Here is a 25,161-nt window from a genome sequence, read left to right as displayed (position 1 = left end):
GTAAATAAATTAGCCTTTTTAATTCGATCTCCGTCGGTTAATAAATTGAAATTTTGGTTACACAAAAAGGTGTTCATCTTCGTAACTTCGACGCGAGTGTTTTACATGTGTCCGAACTAAGGGTCTCCTCCACGGTACCGGTAAGAACAGAAGATTTTTCGAAGATTTATTCGCTAGTGTGAGATTTTTTGAGCATCTAGAATTGAGATTTAGATGTGTCGCCCCCCTCGGTCTCATCGACCTTATTCGCCGCCGAACGCCAGTAAGATTTAAACTGCTGCTCGTTTTCCATGGATTTATTAGTTTTTTTTTTGCGATTCCGTTTGACCAAGGCCCAATACCGTTCGATAGGGCGGAGTTCTGGGCTGTTGGGAGTGTTGTGGTCTTTGGGTACCACAACCACGTTGTTCGCATCGTACCACTCGATTGCCTTTTTCCCATAGTGGCAGCTCGCCAAGTCCGGCCAGAACAGCACAGGTCTATTATGTTGCTTTAGGAATGGTAGCAGCCGCTTTTCCAGGTACTCCTGGACGTAGATCTCTTGATTGATGGTTCCCGTAGTAATGAAAATGTCGCTTTTTAGACCACACGTGCATATGGCCAGCCAGACGAGATTTTTTCGGGAACTTTGATAGTTTGATGAGTTTGAAAATTTCAGCCAACTTCCCTTTTCCTGATGCGGTATAAAACTCCTGTCCCGGAAGCTGCTTGAAATCCGCCTCCACATAAGTTTCGCCGGCCATGACGACACAGTCGAACTTTGTGAGCAGATTCGTATATAGCTTTCACGGCCGCTGCTTTACTGACGTATTTTGTTTGTAATCTCGGTTCGCCACCTTCACCTTCTTAAACGTCGACAACCCGGCTCGTTTTTTGGCCCGCTGCACAGTAGTATGGGAGACATTGAGCTTGCCAGCGACGTCCCGGGTGGAGAGGATAGGATTCCGCTTATATTTCACCGCCACCTTCTTCGTCGTCGCTGCCACGTCCGGATTACGAATGCCGCCGCTTCCAGGCTTCCTGGCGGTCGACAGACGCTTCCCGAACACTTTTAAAACATTTGTCACGGTCGATTTGGCCACATCCAGCAATTTTGCCAACTTGGCGTGTGAGAACGTCGGATTCTCTTGCTGCGCGAGCAAAATTTTGACACGCTGCTCTTGCTTTAACGTCATTTTGAAAACTGGAGAGCAAACGGTGAAAACTCATCATAGCAACCATTGTATATACACTCTACTTCCAAATGGAGCATTTCAGAATTTTATGCATTTTTAACAGAAATACACTAATTTGAAGTTGACCAATTTTTGCGTTCCAGACTTTAATTGTTATAGTTGCAATTTTAAACTTGAACAAAGGTTACACTGTACCTGCCCTGCCGGTCAAAGTACGTCGCCAATTCGTAGGCCCAGGACGTGTAACCCGGTGCTCACAATCTCCAACCCGTATAACTACAGCAAGCGAGCGAAGGACAGGAGAAAGTAGAGAGGAAGCGAACGTCGACCGAGGACAAGCGGTCGATGATCGAAGATACGTAGGGGAAGTGCTGCGAGGGGCCCCAACGAAGAAAGAATGTTAGATAGATTATAAGAAATTTGGAATAAGAAGGTAGTGAATAAAGAAACACGTAATTGCGTATCGACCCTGAGGCCATTGCAATCAGGGAGTCTCATAATTGTTCCTGACTGAGGTGGCCGAGACATACAAAGTTCTGAGAAGTTCAGGAAAGTATAGAAAAGTTCAATGAAGTTCAGAGATATTTAGGGCAGTTCAAACAACTTCAAAAAAGCTCCGTAAACTTCAGTAAAGTCTAGGCTTTCAGGGAAGTTTAAAGAACTTGATGATTTAGTAATGTTGTTTCGTCACAGCAAAAAGTGATGATTACATTTTTATCGCATACAAACAGACATAACTCATTATGTACTTTTCACTGCAAAACATCGTCACTACACTACCGCCATCCGTTGAGTACACTGGGATGGGCAGTTGGTTCAACAGATGATGATATTTAGTGTGTAAACGTCAAACGCAAGGTAATTGACTATGCGTGCCACATGTGGCGGTACTACGAACTAGGAAACATATAAATAGACCGTTAAATGCGTGTTCAACTTACGAGTCTTATGTCTGTTTGTCTGTGGTTTAATGATGAAAATCGATTACATGTTTTACTAGATTGACACCCCCCTCCTAAATGGTTCGGGTTGAACCAATACTCTCTTTATATTGCTTCAAGTTTCCTTCCTGAGATGCGAGATTATTTCCTGAACGAGATGACATTACCGTTCTCTTGACGACAAATGCGTTTACATCCTCAGAAAATCCACCACTAAATCAAGATTTATACTCATCACCCAAATCCAATCCCATGACACTGCGTTCCATTGCTCTGTTTCCACGAGCCTTCGCAGTACCCACCAGACCATGGGACCGAACCGGGTTAATAAATTATCATCCCTGAATCCTACACTATTCGCACTTTCACACTGTCCCGATGAACAACATCCCAAATCTCGGATCCATTACTGTGATTTCCCCTAACGGATCAACCGCCTAGCAAGCAATTTTATGATCCTCACAAGAGCATATTTCCAGCCCGCAAAAAATAACATCATCGTAAAATTTCATAATTCTAGTGTTGCCTTCTCGGCAGGCTTCCTCAACTAAGGCAACGTTAAACGAAGCAAATTAGAACTACTCGCCTAAAATAAACTGCAGGCTCTTCTCCTGCCCTTCGTCGGTATTAGTGCTGCAGCAGCAGTAGGTCTCTCGAAAATCATAATAATTGGTCGGTGGTCGTTAGTGAGGAAAATCATTTTGCTGGCACACCCTCGCCATCGTCGTCGTCGTCGTCGTCGGCGTCGTCCTCGTGATGCGGCGAAAACAAGAACCAAATTGGAGTAATAAACCACTTAGAACGAGCGCGCTTTATGGCATTCCGGCGGTGGTGGGGGGGGGTTTTGGTTCGTCGATTTCCTTCTCCTGCATGCAATGTTGGTCGAAGAAGCTCGGTTGGGGTCATCAAAATTAGCGACCTAGGATCTAATTGGATGTTTATGAGTGATGGGTGACAAAACGGAGGCAAACAGTTTTCAATAGTTAACAAGGACTAACTTCATATTAGTATTAATCTTTTAGCATTTTTGTGTTTGGTGCATGATAGTCGTAAATCAATACAAATCCCTATGCTAGCCTTCATGTATTAGGCACCTCCACGTCCATTGGATTTGCGTTCTATATCAACTCGATTTTACTTCAAATCTCCTATCTTTAGAAGTTCCTGAACTTCCTTTGAAGTTACTCGAATTTCCTTTGAAGTTCCCCGAACTTCCTTTGAAGTTCCCCGAACTTCCTTTGAAGTTCCCTGAACTTCCTTTGAACTTCCCTGAACTTCCTTTGAAGTTCCTTGAACTTCCTTTGAAGTTCCCTGAACTTCCTTTGAAGTTCCCTGAACTTCCTTTGAAGTTCTCTGAACTTCCTTTGAAGTTCCCTTAACTTCCTTTGAAGTTCCCTGAACTTCCTTTGAAGTTCCCTGAACTTCCTTTGAAGTTCCCTGAACTTCCTTTGAAGTTCCCTGAACTTCCTTTGAAGTTCCCTGAACTTCCTTTGAAGTTCCCTGAACTTCCTTTGAAGTTCCCTGAACTTCCTTTGAAGTTCCCTGAACTTCCTTTGAAGTTCCCTGAACTTCCTTTGAAGTTCCCTGAACTTCCTTTGAAGTTCCCTGAACTTCCTTTGAAGTTCCCTGAACTTCCTTTGAAGTTCCCTGAACTTCCTTTGAAGTTCCCTGAACTTCCTTTGAAGTTCCCTGAACTTCCTTTGAAGTTCCCTGAACTTCCTTTGAAGTTCCCTGAACTTCCTTTGAAGTTCCCTGAACTTCCTTTGAAGTTCCCTGAACTTCCTTTGAAGTTCCCTGAACTTCCTTTGAAGTTCCCTGAACTTCCTTTGAAGTTCCCTGAACTTCCTTTGAAGTTCCCTGAACTTCCTTTGAAGTTCCCTGAACTTCCTTTGAAGTTCCCTGAACTTCCTTTGAAGTTCCCTGAACTTCCTTTGAAGTTCCCTGAACTTCCTTTGAAGTTCCCTGAACTTCCTTTGAAGTTCCCTGAACTTCCTTTGAAGTTCCCTGAACTTCCTTTGAAGTTCCCTGAACTTCCTTTGAAGTTCCCTGAACTTCCTTTGAAGTTCCCTGAACTTCCTTTGAAGTTCTCTGAACTTCCTTTGAAGTTCCCTGAACTTCCTTTGAAGTTCCCTGAACTTCCTTTGAAGTTCCCTGAACTTCCTTTGAAGTTCCCTGAACTTCCTTTGAAGTTCCCTGAACTTCCTTTGAAGTTCCCTGAACTTCCTTTGAAGTTCCCTGAACTTCCTTTGAAGTTCCCTGAACTTCCTTTGAAGTTCCCTGAACTTCCTTTGAAGTTCCCTGAACTTCCTTTGAAGTTCCCTGAACTTCCTTTGAAGTTCCCTGAACTTCCTTTGAAGTTCCCTGAACTTCCTTTGAAGTTCCCTGAACTTCCTTTGAAGTTCCCTGAACTTCCTTTGAAGTTCCCTGAACTTCCTTTGAAGTTCCCTGAACTTCCTTTGAAGTTCCCTGAACTTCCTTTGAAGTTCCCTGAACTTCCTTTGAAGTTCCCTGAACTTCCTTTGAAGTTCCCTGAACTTCCTTTGAAGTTCCCTGAACTTCCTTTGAAGTTCCCTGAACTTCCTTTGAAGTTCCCTGAACTTCCTTTGAAGTTCCCTGAACTTCCTTTGAAGTTCCCTGAACTTCCTTTGAAGTTCCCTGAACTTCCTTTGAAGTTCCCTGAACTTCCTTTGAAGTTCCCTGAACTTCCTTTGAAGTTCCCTGAACTTCCTTTGAAGTTCCCTGAACTTCCTTTGAAGTTCCCTGAACTTCCTTTGAAGTTCCCTGAACTTCCTTTGAAGTTCCCTGAACTTCCTTTGAAGTTCCCTGAACTTCCTTTGAAGTTCCCTGAACTTCCTTTGAAGTTCCCTGAACTTCCTTTGAAGTTCCCTGAACTTCCTTTGAAGTTCCCTGAACTTCCTTTGAAGTTCCCTGAACTTCCTTTGAAGTTCCCTGAACTTCCTTTGAAGTTCCCTGAACTTCCTTTGAAGTTCCCTGAACTTCCTTTGAAGTTCCCTGAACTTCCTTTGAAGTTCCCTGAGCTTCCTTTGAAGTTCCCCGAAAAAAATTTATATCTTTTTTAAATTGTTTTAGAAAAATCAAAACGTATGTTTGGGTGGTGAGCATCCCCTTAAAGTCGCCTAAATTCCTTTTAAGTTTCCTGAAAATCCATCGATGATCGCTGAACATTATTTGAATTTCCTCAAACTTCCTATAAAGTTCCCTGATTATTTCAATATGCCCAACCATATTTCAAATTCCTTTAAACTATTTTAAAGCTCTCTGAACATGTTGTAATGTTCGCTGAACTTTTATTGAAGTTCCTGAACTATTTACATAAACTTCTTTGAAATTCCTTCTCCCTAAATGCTAAAAAGTTATCCATCCATCCAGAAGCGCTTTCAAAGTTGACTACGGAAGTTCTCAAAACTTATTCCCTGAATTGTTTTTGATCGTACTAATTGCAGAAACATGAACATGTATCCAGTAATTTAGAAGTCAAATAAGTATCCCTCTCAATACAAAACTCGAAACTAACCCGAACGCTTGAGCTTCATAATTTGGTTAGAATTGATGTCCGATGATTTGATTAAATGCCTTTTGCCAAACAACACTTTTTTTTTCGATTGTCATTATACCAAATGGGTCATTTGAACGAATGCAATTTGGTCGAACAATACTACATTCCTGAATATAGTTTTGGTGAAATGTTGATATTCCAGATTCCAAGTAGTAGAATTTTTGCAGAAATCTACAGGGCTATTCAAGATCCTTTATTATTCCAAGTTTGAAATTTTGCAAGACATTTGAGCTTGTAAAATTATCATAATGATGGACAGTGTATAATTTCGAAACTTACATATGGAAGTTTGCTGAACATTCCACCAGTCCCAGAACTTGGTGCTTGAAATTTAAAGAACTTGCTTTTGAAACACTGCAGAACTTGCACTCGGGGGAACGGACCCGGCGTAGTGGTTACCATCCATGCCCCTAATGCTAAAGGTCACGAGTTCAAACCTCATCCCCGGACAAGTAACGAATGACCTCAAATGTGTTTAAGTGACTATGATACAACAAAATAAAACAAAACTTGCATTCGGAAGAATCCAGAAACTAATTTGCTGTTTTCAAATCGATTTGGAAAATCTCACCACATACCTTTGAAAGTTTTTTGTGGATTACTCTTTGTCTTTTTGGGATAGTACAATAATCGACCACTATAAATAAGTTTAAAAGATGCATTAACTTGCCATCAAAATTTGCTTTCAAGTGTTCCGGAAGCCCCCCTGAACCTTCCTATGCAAATCCAGAGTTTTTCACAGAAGTTGATATAACTAGTAGGATTACTGAAAATTTTGTACAGCTTTCGGAGGTTCCTATAACGTGACTAGAAGATTCCAGAGCTTTTCTTGGAAGTTCCCTGAACTTTTTGGAAGTTTCCTAAATTTTATGGAAGTACCATGAACTTTTTGGAACTTCTGAACTTGTCGGAAGTTCCCTGACCTATATGGAAATAAGTTAAATTTTTTGGAAGTTCCCTGAACTTTATGAAAGTTACCTGAGCTTTATAGAAGTTCCCTGAAATTTTTAGAAGTTTCCTGAACTTTTCGGAAGTTCCTTGAACTTTTTGGAAATTTTCTGAACTTTTTGGAAGTTCCCTGAACTTTTTGAAAGTACCCTAAATGTTATGGAAATTTCCTGAACTTTATGGAAGCTACCTGAATTTTTTGGAAGTTCCCTGAACTTAATTGAAGTTCCCTGAACTTTTTGGATGTATCCTGAACTTTATGGAAATTTCCTGAACTTTTTGGAAGTATCCTGAACTTTTTAGAATTTCCCTGAACTTTTTGAAGGTTCTCCGAACTTTTTGGAAGCTCCCTGAACCTTTTGGAAGTAACCTGAACTTTTGGAAGTTCCCTGAACTTTTGGAAGTTCCCTGAACTTTTTTGAAGTTCCCTGAACTTTTTGGAGGTTCCCTGAACTTTTAGGAAGCTCCCTGATTTTTTTGGAAATTTCCTGCACTTTTTGGAAGTTTCTTGAACTCTTTGTAAGTTTCCTTAACTTTTTGTAAGTTTCCTGCACTTTATGGAAATTTGCTGAACTTTTTGGAAATTCCCTGAACTTATGGAAGTTCCCTGGACTTTTTGAAAATTCTCTGAACTTTTTGGAAGTTCCCTGAACTTTTTGGAAATTCCCTGAACTTTTTGGAAGTTCCCTGAACTTTTTGGAAGCACCCTGAATGTTATGGAAATTTCCTGAACTTTATGGAAGTTACCTGAACTTTTTGGAAGTTCCCTGAACTTTTTGAAGGTTCCCTGAACTATTTGGAAGAACCCTGAACCTTTTCAAAGTACCCTGAAGTTTTTGGAAGTTCCCTGAACTTTTTTGAAGTTCCCTGAACTTTTAGGAAGCTCCCCGATGGAAATTCCCTGCACTTTTTGGAAATTCCTTGAACTCTTTGTAAGTTTTCTTAACTTTTTGTAAGTTTCCTGAACTTTATGGAAGTTTTAGTTGTTAGTTGTGGAATTTCTCTGAACTTTTTGGAAGTTATCTGAACTTTTTGGAAGTTCCCTGAACTTTTTTAAAATTCCCTGAACTCTTTGAAAGTTCCATGAACTCGTTGTTAGTTTTCTTAATTTTTTGTAAGTTTCCTGTACTTTTTGGAAGTTCTTTGAACTTTTTGGAAGTTCCCTGAAGTTTTTGTAAGTTCCTAGATTCTTGGAAGTTACCTGAACTTTTTGAAAGTTCCTAGAACTTTTTGGAAAATCCCTGAAGTTTTTGGAAGTTCCCTGAAGTTTTTGTAAGTTTTCTGAACTTTTTGGAAGTTCTTTGAACTTTTAGGAAGTACACTGGAGTTTTTGGAAGTTGCCTGAACTTTATGGAAGTTCTCTAAGCGTTTTGGAATTTCCCTGAACTTTTTGCAAGTTCCCTGAACTTTTTGGAAGATCGCTGAACTTTTTGAAAGTTGCCTAAACTTTATGGAAATTGTCTGAAGTTTATGGAAGTTCCCTTATCTTTTTGCAAGTTCTCCGAACTTTTTGGAAGTTCAGCAAGCTTTTTAAAAGTTCTCAGAACTGTTTGGAAGTTCCCTGAAGTCTTTGGAAGTTCCCTGAAGTCTTTGGAAGTTCTCTGAACTTTTTGGAAGATCTTTGAACATTTTGGAAGACCCTTGAGCTTTATGGAAGTTCCCTGAACTTTTTGGAAGTTCCCTGAATTTTTTGGAAGTTCCCTGAAATTAATGGAAGTCCCCTGAACTTTTTGAAAGTACCCTGAATTTTATGGAAATTTCCTGAACTTTATGGAAGTTACCTGAACTTTTTGGAAGTTCCCTGAACTCTTTGTAAGTTTCCTTAACTTTTGGTAAGTTTCCTGAACTTTATGGAAGTTTGCTGAGCTTTTTGGAAATTCCCTGAACTTTATGGAAGTTCCCTTAACTTTTTGTAAGTTCCCTGAACATTATGGAACTTCCCTGAACTTTTTGAAACCCTGAACTCTTTGGAAGTTCCCTTAACACGTTGTAAGTTTTCTTAACTTTTTGTACGTTTCCTGAACTTTTTGAAAGTTCTTTGAACTTTTTGAAAGTTCCTAGAACTTTTTGGAAGTTTCCTGAAGTTTTTGGAAGTTCCTTGAACTTAATTGAAGTTCCCTGAACTTTTTGGAAGTATTCTGAACTTTATGGAAATTCCCTGAAATTTTTTGAAGTTCCCTGAACATTTTGGAGGTTCCCTGAACTTTTAGGAAGCTCCCTGATTTTTTTTTAAATTCCCTGCACTTTTTGGAAGTTTTTCAAACTCTTTGTAAATTTCCTTAACTTTTTGAAAGTTTCCTAAACTTTATGGAAGTTTTCTGAACTTTTTGGACGTTCTTTGAACTTTTTGGAAGTTCACTGAAGTTTTTGAAAGTTCCTAGAACTTTTTGGAAGTTCACTGAAGTTTTTGAAAGTTCCTAGAACTTTTTGAAGGTTCTCTGAACTTTTTGGAAGCTCCCTGAACCTTTTGGAAGTAACCTGAACTTTTGGAAGTTCCCTGAACTTTTTTGAAGTTCCCTGAACTTTTTAGAGGTTTCCTGAGCTTTTAGGAAGCTCCCTGATTTTTTTGGAAATTTCCTGCACTTTTTGGAAGTTTCTTGAACACTTTGTAAGTTTTCGTAACTTTTTGTAAGTTTCCTGAACTTTATGGAAGTTTGCTGAACTTTTTGGAAATTCCATGAACTTTTTGGAAGTTACCTGAACTTTTTGGAAGCACCCTGAATGTTATGGAAATTTCCTGAACTTTATGGAAGTTACCTGAACTTTTTAGAAGTTCCCTTAACTTAATTGAAGTTCCCTGAACTTTTTGGAAGTATCCTGAACTTTATGGAAATTTCATGAACTTTATGGAAGTTACCTGAACTTTTTGGAAATTCCCTGAACTTTTTGAAGGTTCGCTGAACTTTTTGGAAGATCCCTGGACCTTTTGGAAGTAACCTGACTTTTTTGGAAATTCCCTGCACTTTTTGGAAGTTTTTTGAACTTTTTGTAAGTTTCCTTAACTTTTTGTAAGTTTCCTGAACTTTATGGAAGTTTGCTGAACTTTTTGGAAATTCCCTGAACTTTATAGAAATTCCCTGAACTTTATGGAAGTTCCCTGAGCTTTTTGAAAGTTCTCTGAACTTTTTGGAAGTTCTCTGAACTTTTTGAAAGTTCCCTGAACTCTTTGGAAGTTCCCTGAACTCGTTGTAAGTTTTCTTAACTTTTTGTAAGTTTCTTGAACTATTTGGAAGTTCTTTGAACTTTTTGGAAGTTCACTGAACTTTTTGAAAGTTCCTAGAACTTTTGGGAAGTTCCCTGAAGTTTTTGGAAGTTCCCTGAAGTTTTTGTAAGTTCCCTTAACTTTTTGGAAGTTCCCTGAAATTTTTGGAAGTTGCCTGACTATTATGGAAGTTCCCTAAACTTTTTGCAAGTTCCCTGAACTTTTTGCAAGTTCCCTGAAAAATTTGGAAGTTCGCTGAACTTTTTGGAAGTTCAGCAAGCTTTTTAAAAGTTCCCAGAACTGTTTGGAAGTTCCCTGAACTTTTTGGAAGTTCCCTGAACTTTTTGGAGTTTCCCTGAACTTTTTGGAAATTATTTGAATTTTTTGGAAGTTCCCTGAACTCTTGGGAAGTTCCATGAACTTTTGAGAAGTTCACTGAACATTTTGTTTAAAGATTCCTTGTGCTTCTTCGAAGTTATCTAAACTCTTTTCAAATTCCCTGAACTTTATTTGCAATTCGCGGAGATTCTTTTGAAGATGCCCGACCCTCCTAATGTATGCATCAAATTTCCGATTATTTTAGATAAAAGATGATTTCCTAATGCAAAGCAAAAATCAGCGATGCTGCTGTTTTCCGACACCTAATAAAGGGCAACTTTCTTTTCAGTTCCAACGGTTCAAAACATGGTCAGTTAAAAATCTATAAACTTCCATCTTTATTCTGGGAGAAGCGAAAGCATAGACCAGCTTTCAGATACAGGTTTAGACCAAACAGAAGCGGGAAAAAAACAAAACTTAAACTGTTACACAGATTATAAAAGTTAATTCTACCCTTTGGATTCGAGTGACTATAAAAAGGTGTAAATGGGTGATGTTTACTCGCCCGAGATGGCAGCATATGCCTCCGGTCGTCGTTGTCGTCGTCGCCGTCAGCAGCCAGAACCTCTCTTACGTGCCTTCAATCAGCTTCGAATGGACGTCGTACAGACTCTGCGGTGAGAGAAAAGAAGGACCGTTCCAGGTCCGGTTGAATAGACGTTAATTAATCATACTATGCCGATGTCAACGTTTCATCTTGTTGATTCGCTTCGAAGCAGCAGCCGCAGCAGCACACCCGTACTTTATCCTGAAAATTACTCACACTTCCCTCCTTCCTGTTTCTTCTTCTGATGTGGTGGTGGCGTTGACGATGGTAATGATGTGGCAAAGGTCAAGTCCGTCTTATTTGGTAGGTTAGTGAGTGGGAGGATGGACGGCTACACAAGGTCACTGCCATCACATACACACACACAAGGATCAGTTGGGCCGAGTAGCATCATCAACGTCTCCACTGGCAGAGGCGAGAACGTAGCAATCCTAGCAGCAGGACCAAGTTGAATGAGAGACATGGGTTTCCATGTTTTAATTTGGGAAAAAGGGATTTGAGAGAAAATAGAATGGAACAGTTGTATTTTCTGAAAGTAGAAATTGCGCCAGATCGTGTAGCAGTTGGATGTGACCTCTTGCAGACATTTTTTTCGAATCACATCCAACCGACACAGGGTTCAGCATGGAACGACCAAAACCATAAAAGTGTAGAAACGCCCAAGGGTAGGTCAGAACCACCAGTGTTAGGAACATACATACAATCGTAAATTTAGTAACAATAATCGTATCCGGTTGACCTTTACCCTTTGCCATGTATAGTCTTCCGTACCTACCAGATAGAAACAGGAAGCAAGTGCAATACTCGAGTAGCACGATGGATGTTGTGAACAAGTGTGCTGTGCGGTGCTGTGCTGGTGGTTAGGCGAAATTGAATTTGAAAGATGTTCAAAATGTCCTCTCTGGTGGCAGTGCAACATTATTACTGGGACAATTTTCAACACCTTGAGGGGTGTTGCTGCCTCGTACGAGTTAGAGATGTGCTCTCTTGGCAGGCTAGCGATAGTAACATTGTAATATTCAGCACCTAGTCGTATTTACCGTTTGATGTTTGGGCGTCTGAAATTCGAACCAGGTTGGGTATTAGGCGGTGATGGCGGTGGCGGTTTTCCAGGAGATACGAACGATTGTACGTACACCCCACAATAAACCGCATACGTAGTTTGTTTCAAAACGAGTCACATCAAATCAAAGGGTACGGCGAAGGGCTTAGCAACTAGCGAAATAGGATGTAGGTTAGAGGAGCTTTCAAGTAGTTCGTTGGTCCAAAACGCTTCGCCCTCACTTCAGCTTCCTCACGTCTGCGGAGTCCTCTTCGATCAGTTTGTGGTGGACGTTACTCAAAGCCTGAGCATATTTGGATGTTGTGTTTGGATGATTGTGGTGAGCGTGTGTGCATAAATTGAAAAAAACGGAAACCATTAGCACCTGGCGTTGATTGTGATGATTTTTGGACCCATCACCTTCATTGAAGTTTTAGCAGCATGTGAGATAGAGTAGAAGCTAAATAGCATTATGAAACTCTTGCCGTTTAATCGAACAAGAAGCAGCAATCTAACGAAAATATATGTTATTTAAATAATATTTATTAAGTAAAAGCAAAGGGAAGCCCGTTCAAATTAACGCTTATCATTATTTTAAGGAACCAACCCAATCAACCGATTCAAAATGTCGGTAAAAGTTAAATTAAGTAAAACACTTAACTTTAAAAAAAAAATGGTTAGGCCGTCAACGCACATTCCACAGTGTAAACAGGCCTGTCATGATGGTTATTCTATGAGTCTTCAAGCAAAGGGTGTTCTGCTAATTGATCAAGAATAACTAGTTTACCTATGGACAAGATATTCTCGTCAACGTCACTCCTATAGGAACAGACGGCACTTCTTTTCCTATTATCGTCTAGGGAGTATATGAAACCCTTGAGTGCTGATCTTTTGCATTAAGGTGCATCATGTTTCAGAACACCGTTTTTATAAAAAAAAAAGAGTTAAGGGTTGTGTCCAAAGCACGAACGCATTGTTGACGTAGAACTACGAGATTACTTTTGCTGCTCCATTTACTAATATATTAATAACAATATACATGGTTTAGAAACTTAACTTCAAAATGAACAACTCATGATTCAAATTTTTGAAATTGGGTGGTTATTGAGAAAATCCTAAAATTAAGATACAATTTTTCAAATTAGAAAATCAGTTCCTTTATTATTCATGAGTAAGTTCCAGACATGTTCACCCAACTTTCGGAAACATACTAATGTAAGTCATGGCGAAACAACATTATAAATCAAAGTGCACCTGACATAACACATTTTAATGTTGCAGAACTATGACAGACAAGTGGCTTTCAACTAAAACTTATTTAAATTAAGTTAAATTCAGTTAACCTTTACCTGTCCTCAATTAGAAATCTATAAAATAGCAAACGTTTTAATTGAATAGCTGGAATGTAAATTTGATTGTTTCATTGTAGCATTAACTCCCAATAGAATAGATTAATCCCCATATATACAACATATAGTTTTAGTTATAGTTAAAATTTTCATAACTTTCATTATTATTTGTCCTCTGTCCCTTCGAGAAAGATTGCATATATCGTGAAATATTCACCCATATTCTTGATTTTGTTCGAACCGGTCGAACCATACTATAAAAAAATTGTTGTATAGTTCAAAAGCTTCGAACGAAGGCAAGAATATGGGTGCTTGACAAAACAAATTATGTGTGCTTTGTGTAGTCACCATTTGGGATCTCCCTTAGCTCAGTCGGTAAAGGCACAGCTACAAAGCAAGACCATGCCGGAGGTGGCTGGGTTCGATTCCCGGTTCGGCTTAGGAATTTTTCGGGTTGGAAAATTTCTCGACTTCCCTGGGCATAGAGTATGATTGTACTTGCCACACAATTATACTGATGCAGAAATGGTACAGGCATCGAAAGCTCTCAATTAACAACTGTGGAAGTGCATCTAGAAGACTAAGTTGGCAGCACGTTATAAGCTAATATGCGATATGCAAGAAGCTTGAAATTCGAAGAAGAAGAAGAAGAAGTAGTCACCATTTTTCAAGTAACGTCAAATAAAATTAAAATTAAACACAGACGCACAGTTCCAGTTGGAACGTAACAATAAAATTTGGAATTTGTTGTATTCATCTGAACAATTCTTCCAAAGACAGCAAGTAGCACACCAGTCAAATTAAAGCAAGCAATCAGAAATCAAATGGTACATAATATGAACTGTCCAGTATTCAATAGGTCTTATCCATCTCAATAACTTTACTAAAAACAGCAACCTCATATGTAGTCGAAACACTGAAAACGAAACTAACTCAGAGAGTGAGTCTCTTTTACTCATTCGTAAAGACAAATTGTGTTGAATGTGTGAGTAGAATTCCAAGGGAAGGAGTGAGATTCAAAAAGAAATCTGTAATGAATTCAATGAATAGTCGGAGAATCTTTCCAAAGAATTTCTAATTGTGGAGAATTTCAAAGTAATTCCGAGGAAAACTAAAAGAAAATTTAATTCTGAATATAGCTTCATTGAGATTTTGAGATAACCTCCGTCAAATATGGAATGAACTATTTTGAAGTCTTCAGAAACACTTGAACACTTTTTCCTAAAGTTAATGAAACTGCCTTGAAGTTCTTTTGTAGTTTGATGAACTTCTCTAATTCTGAACTTTATAAGTCTTCCTAAAGTTTCCTCAATTGTTCTAACGATCATGGATCTTCTTTAAAGGTTCAACAATTCACTGAAGTTCTCTTAAATTCTTTAAAACTTATATGACTTCTCTAACTGCTCTGAGGTCCTCGGTTCTTTTCTGAAATTCTCAAAACTTCTCTAAAGTTTTGCAGTTCTTATGAAGCTTGTTGTACTGCGCTGAATTTAATTAAATCGTCCTAAAAATACTTCAGTAAACTTCTGAACCTATGCGAAGACCTCAAATAATTTTTTAACGTCTCTGAAGTTATCTGAAAATCTGGGAACTGCTGTAAATACCCCACTAATTTTCTTAAACTAATGGAACTGACTTCCCCTTGAAATTCCTCAAATTTTCGGAGCTTATTAAACTTTTTTCAAATGCTTCCGCATTTTGCTAATGTTCATAAAATTTCCTGAAGCTTGCGGATCTTATCTCAAGCTCCATAGATTTCTACGAAGTAATGTTTCTGAAGACCACTGTCCTTCTGTGAAGTTTCCGAAGTTTTCTAAATTTCTAAATTTCTGGAATTTAATGGGATTATTCTGAAGCTATCTGATCGTCCTCGAAGTCTCGGAACTTCGCTGAATATCATTAAACTATCTAAAAATATCTAAATTTAGTTCACTGGAATTTCTTGAAGATATCGTTGCTTGCTAAAAGTTCTCGCTTTTTTTTATTAATGGAACTTCGATGATGTTCTTTAATCAATTTAGCTAAATTATCACGTTTTCCGGATGTCCATATAATTTTGATTGCGTTCCAGATATTCTCTGGGAGCTTTACATAAGTTTCCGGAAATTCTTTGAGTTTCTCGAAACTTCTTTAAGGTTTCTACAATTTATTTGAACAGCCCTTTGATTATCTGATCTGTCTAGATGTTCTTGAAGCTCACCTAAAGCTCTCAATTCTATTGAAGATCTCTGTTCTGCTTGGAAATAAATGGAATTCCCGTAAACACCTTTAAATTTCCCTGAAATTCTCTGGACTTCTGTGAAGTTTCTGAAATATTTCTGAGGTTTTCATAAATTCTCTGAAGGTCTCTGTACTTCCCTGAAATCCGCGGAACATATTAAGGGTTCTCGATTTGTTTTCAGCACATCGGGGAACTATCTTGAATTTATCTAAATTTACTATTATAGATTTTAAACTGCTCCAGAAGTCTTGACTATAATTACGGGAACTACTCTTAAGCTCTGAAATTCCCCAAAGATTTCTAGATCCAGCTTTTCTGAGGTGCTTAGAACTTCTTAAAAATGTGCACAATACCCCTCAAGTTTTTTTTTTTTTTATTTCTCAAGTTCGTTTGATACCTGTGAAGTTCTCTTAAATTCTACGAACTTCATAAAAGTTCCTGAAAAGTCTCGGATGCTAAAAGAACCGCTTTGAGGATCTTACAGCTTCCAGTAAGTTTCCCATATTGCCAGCGTGGTAACTTCCCTTATGTTAATGCAGTTTGTTTAAAGGGCTTCACTGAAATTTTCAGCATTTCCTTCTCCAAAGTTCCTACAATTGTTGTTAAGTTAATGGGACTACAATGATGATCTCTATTCTTTCATAAAGTTAATTACGAACTTGAAATAAATCATTTAGTTTTTTTACTTAATTCTGGCACTTTGAATATTTTCAATTTCTTTTACATGGAATAAGAAACTTCAAGACATTGAATATTTTTAGATCTTGGACTTACTTACTTGGAAAACTCATGTAATATTATTCAGAAAAATAAGTAGACATCCTGTATATAGAGAGAGACGATTAAACGTCACAACGAAAAGTGACTTTAGGGACTTGGCCTTAAAATAAGAGACTTTTAGTGACTTTTTAGTGACTGACTTGAATAAAGTGACTCGCTACCAGCCCTGCAATATGTAACCATTGATAAACAACTATCATATTTATACCAAACAAATCTTACATTCATTCTGAATAAAATTGTGTAGCTAAAATTAAATTTCATTCATAAATGACGATGTTATAAACGTTCAAAACCTTACACTTTTTCGTCACACATTTTTTTATTTGCAACCCAGTAGAGTCCACAAAGACGTAGTCATAGGTCAAAAATATATGCGGAAACATTCAAGAAGTTCTGAGAATTTCATGGAATTTCCATTAATTTAAAAGAAGCTCCAAAAACTTCAAGGTAGTTCCGAGAACTTCAATAACGCCCAGAACTACTAAGAAGTTTAAGGATCTTTTGTTTTTCTTTGATTTGTTTTCCGTCGATCTTATTTTCCGTACTGAGTACCAAAGCTACCGACGCTAGGGAGGCAGCTCCCACACCTGGACCCCTACCTATCGACTCATCAACTCATGAGCCGGAGACCAACGGCTTTACTTCCCTTCCGAAGGAAGGCGTGATCAGAGATGTTATGCCTCACCGGCGCCATGCGTCGCCGACTGGGATTGAACCCAGGCCTGCTGGGGTGAGAGGCAATCAAGCTTATCACTACCCCGCCGGCGACGCTAAGTTTAAGGATCGTATAGAATAAATTAGGATAGTTTGAGGGCAGTTCCATAGATTTCAAGAAGAATTCTAGAAATATAGTGAAGATCAAATAGCAAATAGAAGCTCCAAAAACTTCACAGTAATTCCGTGACCTAACTTCGGGCAGTTCTGAGAAGTCATGAGGGTAGTTTCATCATCATCAGGAAAATTGCGTGAACCTTCTCGAAGTTTCAAAAATTAGAGATAGTCCAGAAAACTTAAGGAAAAGAATACGTAACTTCCCAAAATCTTTATGAAAAAAAAACATGGAATATAATACCAAGATAATTTTTTTTCAGTGTTGCTAAATTTAAATTTAATTTTTCGGCTGAAACTTAAGACTTGTTTTTTTTTTTAAGTGGATACAACTAAATATTTGATTTGATAGCACCATTAATTTTAACATTTTTTTAACAATTCACCTCAGATTCTCGACCAACAATTGAAAAGGATTTATTAGCTTTTGTGAGCAAAAGTTGTAATCCTCCTTCCCTGCCAACACTATCGGGCAGGGGAAATTCTCCTGCCGAGAATTGTATTCAAATTTTGCTCAAAATTATCTTGGAGATCTCCCAAGGGGTAATCAACTCTGCACACTGTGCTGAAACAACATGGACACATTAAGGTACACTTTTATAAGTAGGACACAATCAATATAATATAGAACGGCATCACTGTTATGTGTTGACGTTTTGCCAATCGTTGCTAAGGTTTACTACTCGGTTCAATACTTTGTTTACTCACAAATGAGAGAGTGTCATACATAAACCTAGGATCATAAAACTGGTGATAAGGATTCAATCGAGAATTTTAAAACAACAAACGTGTACCCACCGATGTTGAGGATCTTTTGAAAAATTCTGTAAGTATTGTCTGAATCGTGAATCTCTTCAAACCTAGCAAAACTTAGTCCGTCTCTTCCGAATCACAGCAAAACTCTCAGCGGATCGTGTTTTATCTAGAACAGCTTCTATTCGGGCCACACTTCAGTCGAGTTCATCTACACCATGGCCGGTTCTTGTAGGTACGACAGTCAAGACGGCTGAAAACGGTTACCTCTAGAGACGATTCGTTTTCGATGATGGAATAATTGTGAAAAAGGCCGGACGGCGGGGGCGACCCCGGCGTAGTGGTTAGCATCCATACCCCTCACGCCAAAGTCACGAGTTCAAATCTCACCCCCGGACAAGTCACGAATGACCCAAGAGCGTTAAAGTGACTATAATAAAAAAAAAAAAAAAAAAAAAAAAAAAAAAAAAGGCCGGACGGTTGTTTTTGGTGATAAATTCGGTAGGCTACACAAACTATTTTATCAATAAAAGTTCACCAAAACTCAAAACGACTCGCGATTTCTTTGATGAACTTAGTGAAAATCCCAAACTTTCCCAACGCTGCTCACATTCTCGCCCACATGGTTTACCCAAAGGTCACCCATTAGAGGCATTATTCCAGAATACAGTTCTTATTTTTGAACTTAGCATTTTATACGAAGCGTACAACGAAGGATCAGAGCAGGATCTTCTGTGAGAATCGAGGTACATTAACAATTTTATTATGCAGAATGGACAATAAAGAAGAAAACAAGCTTATCCTAGGGGCTTGCCGAGTATCTTCGGGACGGAAATTTGCACATTTTCTCCTGTGTTTTTCCTCGGATATTCTTGGCATGACCACAGGACTTTGTAGGGAATAGAAGGCTATAAGCTCTTGATTCAAGAATCGCCCACGTCTGTCATCTGTGTGGCGCTGAGTTGATTGGGCGGAATCTTCTCGAGTTCTATAAAGACCTACAGGCGCCGAATAAAGCGCTTCCGCTGAAGTTTGCGGTGGCCGAGAATCCTATTTTCGAAGCATGACAGATTTTCAGGGGGAGATGTTTCATAGTGTTCATCAGTGGTACATTGCGGAAGGTACCTCAACTGCATCAGATCGTAGCTTGGTAGGCTTGGTGGTGTGTAATTAGGAGGTGGTAGAAGGCATCATAATCAGCAATACGATAGGCTTGGGTTATATCTTTGAGGACACACACTTATGAGTCGATCATATGATTTAAACCTGGATTTCTCTTTTGTTTCTGTACACCTGCAAGGAATCAACAATTCAAAAAGACATCGAGCCAGAATTTGAAGAATTTGCTTGAACACTATATTGGTTTGATGGTTTCCAGCCCAAGAAACATTGTAAGTTTTATGGTGGCTTTGAAGCATGCTACAAGTCTAAACCATGATCTACAGAACCCTCGTAAAACCAAAATTGTTACTTGGGAGTTCCTCTTCCACCTCTTGACCCACTAACGCTCTAATGAGAATGAAACTGAATTCTTGCCATCTATCCATCAGAGAAATTGAGAATTTAAACACAATCACAAAAGTCATAACTTTGAGGGTTGCCAAACTCATGAAATATTCACGCCTTGATAAGCATACTTTGATTGACCTTGACAGGCACGTTCGGCACAGCGCTTGGCACAGCTTTCGGTACAATTCAACTACTCGGCACGAATTAATGTGTGCAGAGTTGAATACCCTTAGAGATCTCCTCTAAATTTTTCAGCAAACTGCATGGAATTTTCTTTAAAATTATCTAGAAATTCCATTCGAAACGGACTTCATTATAGATCTTCGCAGAATTATTTTGGAATTATACCCTCAAAATTCACTTCCCATGGTATTTTTCACGAACCCATCTTGACTCTTGGGAGTTACAGTAAAAACTCTCTTAGAGGTTTTCGTAAAGCTTCCTAGAAAATATTCTCTGAAATACCTTGGTGTTATCTCTAAAATTCATTCTAAAATCTGCTCAAATTTGTTTTGGAAAAAATTTAAAAATTTTCTTAACATTTCTTCAAAGTGACTGTATCCTGATAATCTAGTCCAGTCCAATGGTCTCAAAATCCTATTGGACGGGATATATTTTTCCAGATTTGTCATCTTTCGGTTTTGTCCCGGTGACTTCAAATTCCCAGCTTTTTTCCAGACCAGGTCACTCTACATTTTACATATAAATCGCTGGTTTTTAATCCCATTATATTTGTTTTGCCTTGAGACCCAGCTTCGCAGGAAAATTATTCCGAATAAGACACTCAACCAAAATCTAATTCGCGGGTGGATTCCTCCAATGAGAAATCGTAAAAACAGCGCTTTCATCTAAAAAAAATATGTAAGTTAATTCCATCTAAATTGCAATAGTAGCAACCTTACAATACTTAAACTTTACTGAGAAGCTAATTTTATGAGCTCAATAGGTTTCCAATGAAGACCTAGAATACTCAATAGAGCCACTCTATGCTGTCAAGGCAATGCTTGGTACGTATTTTTGAATCATTATTAATCATAAAAGTGCTACTCCAAGCAAAAGCAATGCTGTAGAAAATTACCTAGCTGACCGATCCTTTTCAAACATTCAGACAATAAAATATAACCCACTAGGAAGCTTTTGGCATATTTATTTCATTTAACTTCAATACCATAACCGTACGCTCGCACCTTACGCTTAACTCCACTCATTAGGTTCTGTACAACATCTGGCTGCAGCTTCTTCTGTACGGAAACCCACTTTTTCTTCATGTCTTCCTCAGATTTTACCTCCTTGGGATGCTTCCGTAGTGCCTGCTTCACAATAGACCAGTATTTTCCGATGGACCTTAGTTCCGGTGCGTTGGGGGAGTTCATGTCCTTGGGTACGAAAGATACCCCGATAGCTTCGTACCACTCCAGGACAACATTTGAATAGTGGCACGAAGGTAGATCCGGCCAGAAGATCGTAGGGCCCTCGTGTTGCTTCAACAGAAGAAGTAGACGCTTCTGTAGATACTCCTTGAGGTAGATCTCCCCGTTTACAGTCCCAGTAGTCATGAACGGCGCATTCCGTTTGCCACATGAGCAGATCGCTTGCCAAATCATGTATTTTTTGGAAAACTTTGAAAGTTTCTGCTTCCCCACTTCCTCCGAAACATCAAACTTGTGCTGGGCGGTGAAGAACAGTAGCCCCGAAAGCATCTGGAAGTCCGCCTTGACGTAAGTCTCATCATCCATGATGAGACAATGAGGTTTCGTCAGCATCTAGGTGTACCGTTTCCGGACCCGTGACTTTTCCACCGTATTTTGCCATTCGTCTCGATTTGGAGCCTTGGACAGATTCAACTTTTTGGCCACATCCCTGACCGAAGCATTGGGATTCCGCTTAAACGCTTTCACGACACGCTTATGATCCTGATCACTAATAGAACATCCATTCTGACCGCATTTCTCCTTCCGTTCAATGCTCAGAGTTTCGTAGTACCGTTTAATCACACTACTGCACGATTCCGAGTTGTTTTCCGATGTCCCGATGAGAGGGTTGAGGATTTTCCAGGTGCTTGCGCAAAATCAATTCGTGACGTTGCTTTTCGGGTGTCGCCATTTTTTCCAACTTTCGAAAAACTGACAGCGATAAAAATGCAGTGTAAACAATGCATTCTAAACTACTTCTACCCAAATTTTCAATAGAAAATACCCAATGGGTAATTTTCTACAGCGTTTTTTCCGTGATTCAATTTGCTTCCGTGCTTCCGTCTATTAACGTCTCTTTAAACTGTTCCCCTGGTAGAGGAGAATTAAGTTCATTCGAAACGGACAATTTGATGTGGGAAACCCTTTACTCATAAAAAACATCTTCTCTTAAAAACTGGGTTTAGAACCAGGCTCTACTCTGCAAGCCAATTGAATTCAACTGAGTTCCTCAATGACTTGCCTTATCTAAAACCAGCTTAATTCTTTACCATTCTTGCATTTACTGAAAGGCGGTCCAATGCGCTCAATTTTTTGTTGGATACAGGTGGATCGATCAGACGCACCAATCTACTCGAAGGTTAAATTTTATCAGACGCAATTAGGTGTATCTTCTATTAAGAGACGCATATATCCATTAGTAGCTTATTTTTTGAAACAACTAACAGCGTCTAGCGTCTACGGAAATGTATTTTTATCTCAGTTCAACTCAGGAATGTTTAGAATGTTAGATTTATAATAGGCTCAAAATCATCGAAATACCCTTTTACTTGAGTAACTTTAGCTCAACTTGCAAAAATTGCAAGAATTGAACAACCACCACTTCACAATTCCATTTAAAATTTATAGTTAAAAATCATCCTCAAACTACACCGAGTAATTAAGTAGTTTGGAACTAGTCAGTCATACTTATTAATAAATTTCTGTTGTAAAGAAATATTTCGCTTAATTTGAATTAAATTCCCTAAGATTCCCAAATTTTCCAAATCCAAAAATAAATTCCCTACTATTCCCTGATTTTCCAGGTTTTCATAGGTAGTCGACACCCTGCTATTACTAGCGACTTAAAAAATATAGAAAGTTATCCACCCTAACCTCATCTAAAGCAACCACTTTATGAAACGAAAGACCGTTTAATAACTGTCTGACCCCCTACCAACAAGTCAATTGCAATAGAAGATTTTTCACTGATGGATCCACTGACTTCGGTGTCTTCAATGAATACTCAACCGCCTTCCGGAAACTTCAGGAACCTTATTGTTCCGTTTATGTTGTTGAGCTAGCAGCAATCAACTTCGCATACACCATAGACCATTACTCATCTTCTCGGATAGTCTCAGTTCGATTTAGGCTATTCGGTCGATGAAACAAGGTAGACACTCCTTTCAAAGGTAAGGGAGCTGATAAGTTTGCTGGTCGAAAGATCATATATGATTACCTTTGTATGGGTCCCCTCACATTGCGCAATCTCAAGGCAATGAGAAGGTAGACTCTCTCTCTCGCAAAGGTGGGCGCACAAAAAGGCGAGATTTATGATAGACAAATTTCACATGATGAATTTTTCCCATTAGTACGTCAGAGTTCTCTTCTAAGTTGGCAAAACGATTGAACAAGTAATTCTCTTGGGCGGTGGTTACATTCCAATACTCAAAATGTTTCTTCGAGAGCGTGGTTCAAAGGTCTGGTTTTAAGTCGTGGCTTCATTTGCGTGATGTTAAGACTTATGTCTAACCAGTACTCGCTAGACGAAACCTGTGATCTTCCCTACATGCAGGCAATCTACGAATTCCTTTGTTTGTCTGTTGTTAGAGTTTGATGTGACCATCCCCTCCCTTCCACACATTTACCAGCCATTGTGTCCCAGTCTTATTATCCACCTGTTTCTGTGCTACTTGCCCCTGCCCAGCCAGCATTTGGTTAACCATTCGAGAGTAGTATCTGAAGAAGGCTTCAAAAACCTGTTCCCTACCTAGCTCCTTCCAATCAAAATTGTTACCCCTTAACCTTTTGCCCGCCACGAGTAATTGGTACCCAATACTAACCTTAGATTTACTGCTGTTTAAAATGTTGATTAAAAAATTACGGATTTTTGGCTCCGCAAAGTGTCACACACGACTGAGCCTAGTAAATAAACCAACTAGTTAAAAAAAAGCTGTCCGTTAATCATAGGCAGATGCGAGTGCTTCGTTTACAATGTGCATCATAATGTTTAGCACCAATACAGGAATCATCACTTTATTTACATTAAGCTACACCACCGCCATAACCTGAAGAAGATTCCCATTAGAAAACGTAGAACGTAGATGCCTTCACCATACAGGCCCTCTATAATAAAAGAAATCCAAACCAACCACCTACCTTGAAATACTTCACCGTCTTGACCCGCAGCTCCAGCGTGGCATCCTCGTCGCATATCATTATCGTATGCGGATGCTGCTGGAAGGCACTGACCGTCCACATGTGATTCACCCCCTCCTCGATCGCCTTGTACAGGGCGAAGGCCTTGTGTGCTCCGACAATCAAAATCATCACCTCCCGGGCATCCATAACGGTCCCGACGCCGACCGTCAGCGCCTGTTTCGGCACCTTGTTAATGTCGTTTCCGAAGAATCGAGCATTCGCTTCCAGCGTGTCCTGGGCCAGAGTTTTTACCCGGGTCCTCGACACTAAACTCGAGCCCGGTTCGTTAAATGCAATATGACCGTCCGGTCCGATGCCACCGATAAACAGCTCGATTCCACCGGCAGCCTTAATCTTATCCTCATAGGCATTGCACTCCGCTACCAGATCCGGTGCGTTGCCATCCAGAATGTGCACATTCACCGGATCAATATCGATGTGCTTGAAGAAATTGTGCCACATAAAGTAGTGGTAGCTTTCCGGATGCTCCCGCGGTAGATCGACGTACTCGTCCATGTTGAAGGTTTTCACGTACTTGAAGGAAATTTTTCCTTCCTGGTGAAATTTGATCAGATTACGGTACAGCCCCAGCGGGGTGGAACCCGTCGGGAGTCCCAGGGTAAAGTACCTATTCGGGCCCGGTTTGAAGTCGTTGATACGCTTCGTCACGTACTTGGCCGACCATTCGCCAACGTAGTCCGCCGTGTCCAGAATGATGAGACGCATGGTTGTTCTGCAAATGAGTTGTGAGAAACGGAATGGGACGATGATATTTGATTAGTTGAGTCTGTGAGATCTAATAATGCGTGGTCAAAAACTTCTGGCCTCGACCTTCACAATCGAAGCTGTGCGTGACAGGAATGCTGTTAGGATTCGTCAAATCAAAGTAGAAAATGAATCAAACTGCTTCTAAAGGGTGGCCCCATTAAAAAGAAGTACTTATCAGAATATCACAACACCCTTCATACAGTGTTTGACGGAATTCAATATTAATTTACAGCTCTGCACAATTGGAATCTGTATCTACATCTCTACATCAGCGTCCAACTAGAATAATGCCTCCATAAAATAATGATTCATACCGTTCCTTGTTGATTCTGTTGCACTTTCGATTTGTTAAGTCTCGATATCACACACAACCTTGCACGTTGTTTGCTCGCCAAGCGTTCAACAAGTGGCGATGGTGGTGGAAATCCAATAATACTCTAATACCTGCTCTATATATCCACCCACTTCTGCTGCTCCCTCACTCACTAAACAACGCGCACCCGCAGATAGGCGAGAGGTATCAATATTCCATACAATAGCACAAACTAATGCAAACAATCATCAGCTGTTGACCGTCCGGTGGCTATTCTAGACTGACTACACAACCAGACCCGAAGTTCGCACATTGCACTGGTCGCGGTCGGTCATCCATAAACTGCTACCGTTTTCGATGGACACGTTCATAGCGACCGAATACCCATACAGGTTCGCCACGCGCCCCAATCTTCGAAACGAGAACGAGCGTTTCCTTATCGTTCAGTGGCTCGTCT

At 39.4% G+C, this 25,161-nt stretch overlaps 1 protein-coding gene across 4 annotated transcripts in view; it reads right to left on the bottom strand.

Annotated features, from left to right (window-relative positions):
• Nucleotides 1–10,640: 10,640 nt before the first annotated feature.
• The window catches only part of Oscillin (glucosamine-6-phosphate isomerase Oscillin), a 42,104-nt gene continuing 27,583 nt past the window's right edge, over nt 10,641–25,161 (bottom strand). For 2 of the 4 annotated variants that reach the window (XM_065227581.1, XM_065227583.1), the window contains exons 2-3: nt 23,582–24,356; nt 11,943–12,114 (exon numbers count right to left, since the gene is read on the bottom strand). In XM_065227581.1, coding sequence (XP_065083653.1) covers nt 12,049–12,114; nt 23,582–24,349 — 834 coding nt within the window. In that variant the 5' untranslated portion in view covers nt 24,350–24,356 and the 3' untranslated portion in view covers nt 11,943–12,048. Of the gene's footprint in view, nt 10,834–11,942; nt 12,115–23,581; nt 24,357–24,705; nt 24,768–25,161 lie in introns of those variants that run through there. The other 2 variants (XM_065227584.1, XM_065227585.1) reach the window with 2 other exon arrangements.

Source organism: Ochlerotatus camptorhynchus, unplaced genomic scaffold, assembly GCF_037179485.1.
Source record: "Ochlerotatus camptorhynchus isolate MF236.1 unplaced genomic scaffold, CSIRO-AGI_Acam_v1.1 ptg000274l, whole genome shotgun sequence".
Taxonomy (NCBI): Eukaryota; Metazoa; Arthropoda; class Insecta; order Diptera; family Culicidae; genus Ochlerotatus; species Ochlerotatus camptorhynchus.
Note: the sequence above shows the minus strand (reverse complement) of the source record. Positions and strands in the feature narration are given on the sequence as shown.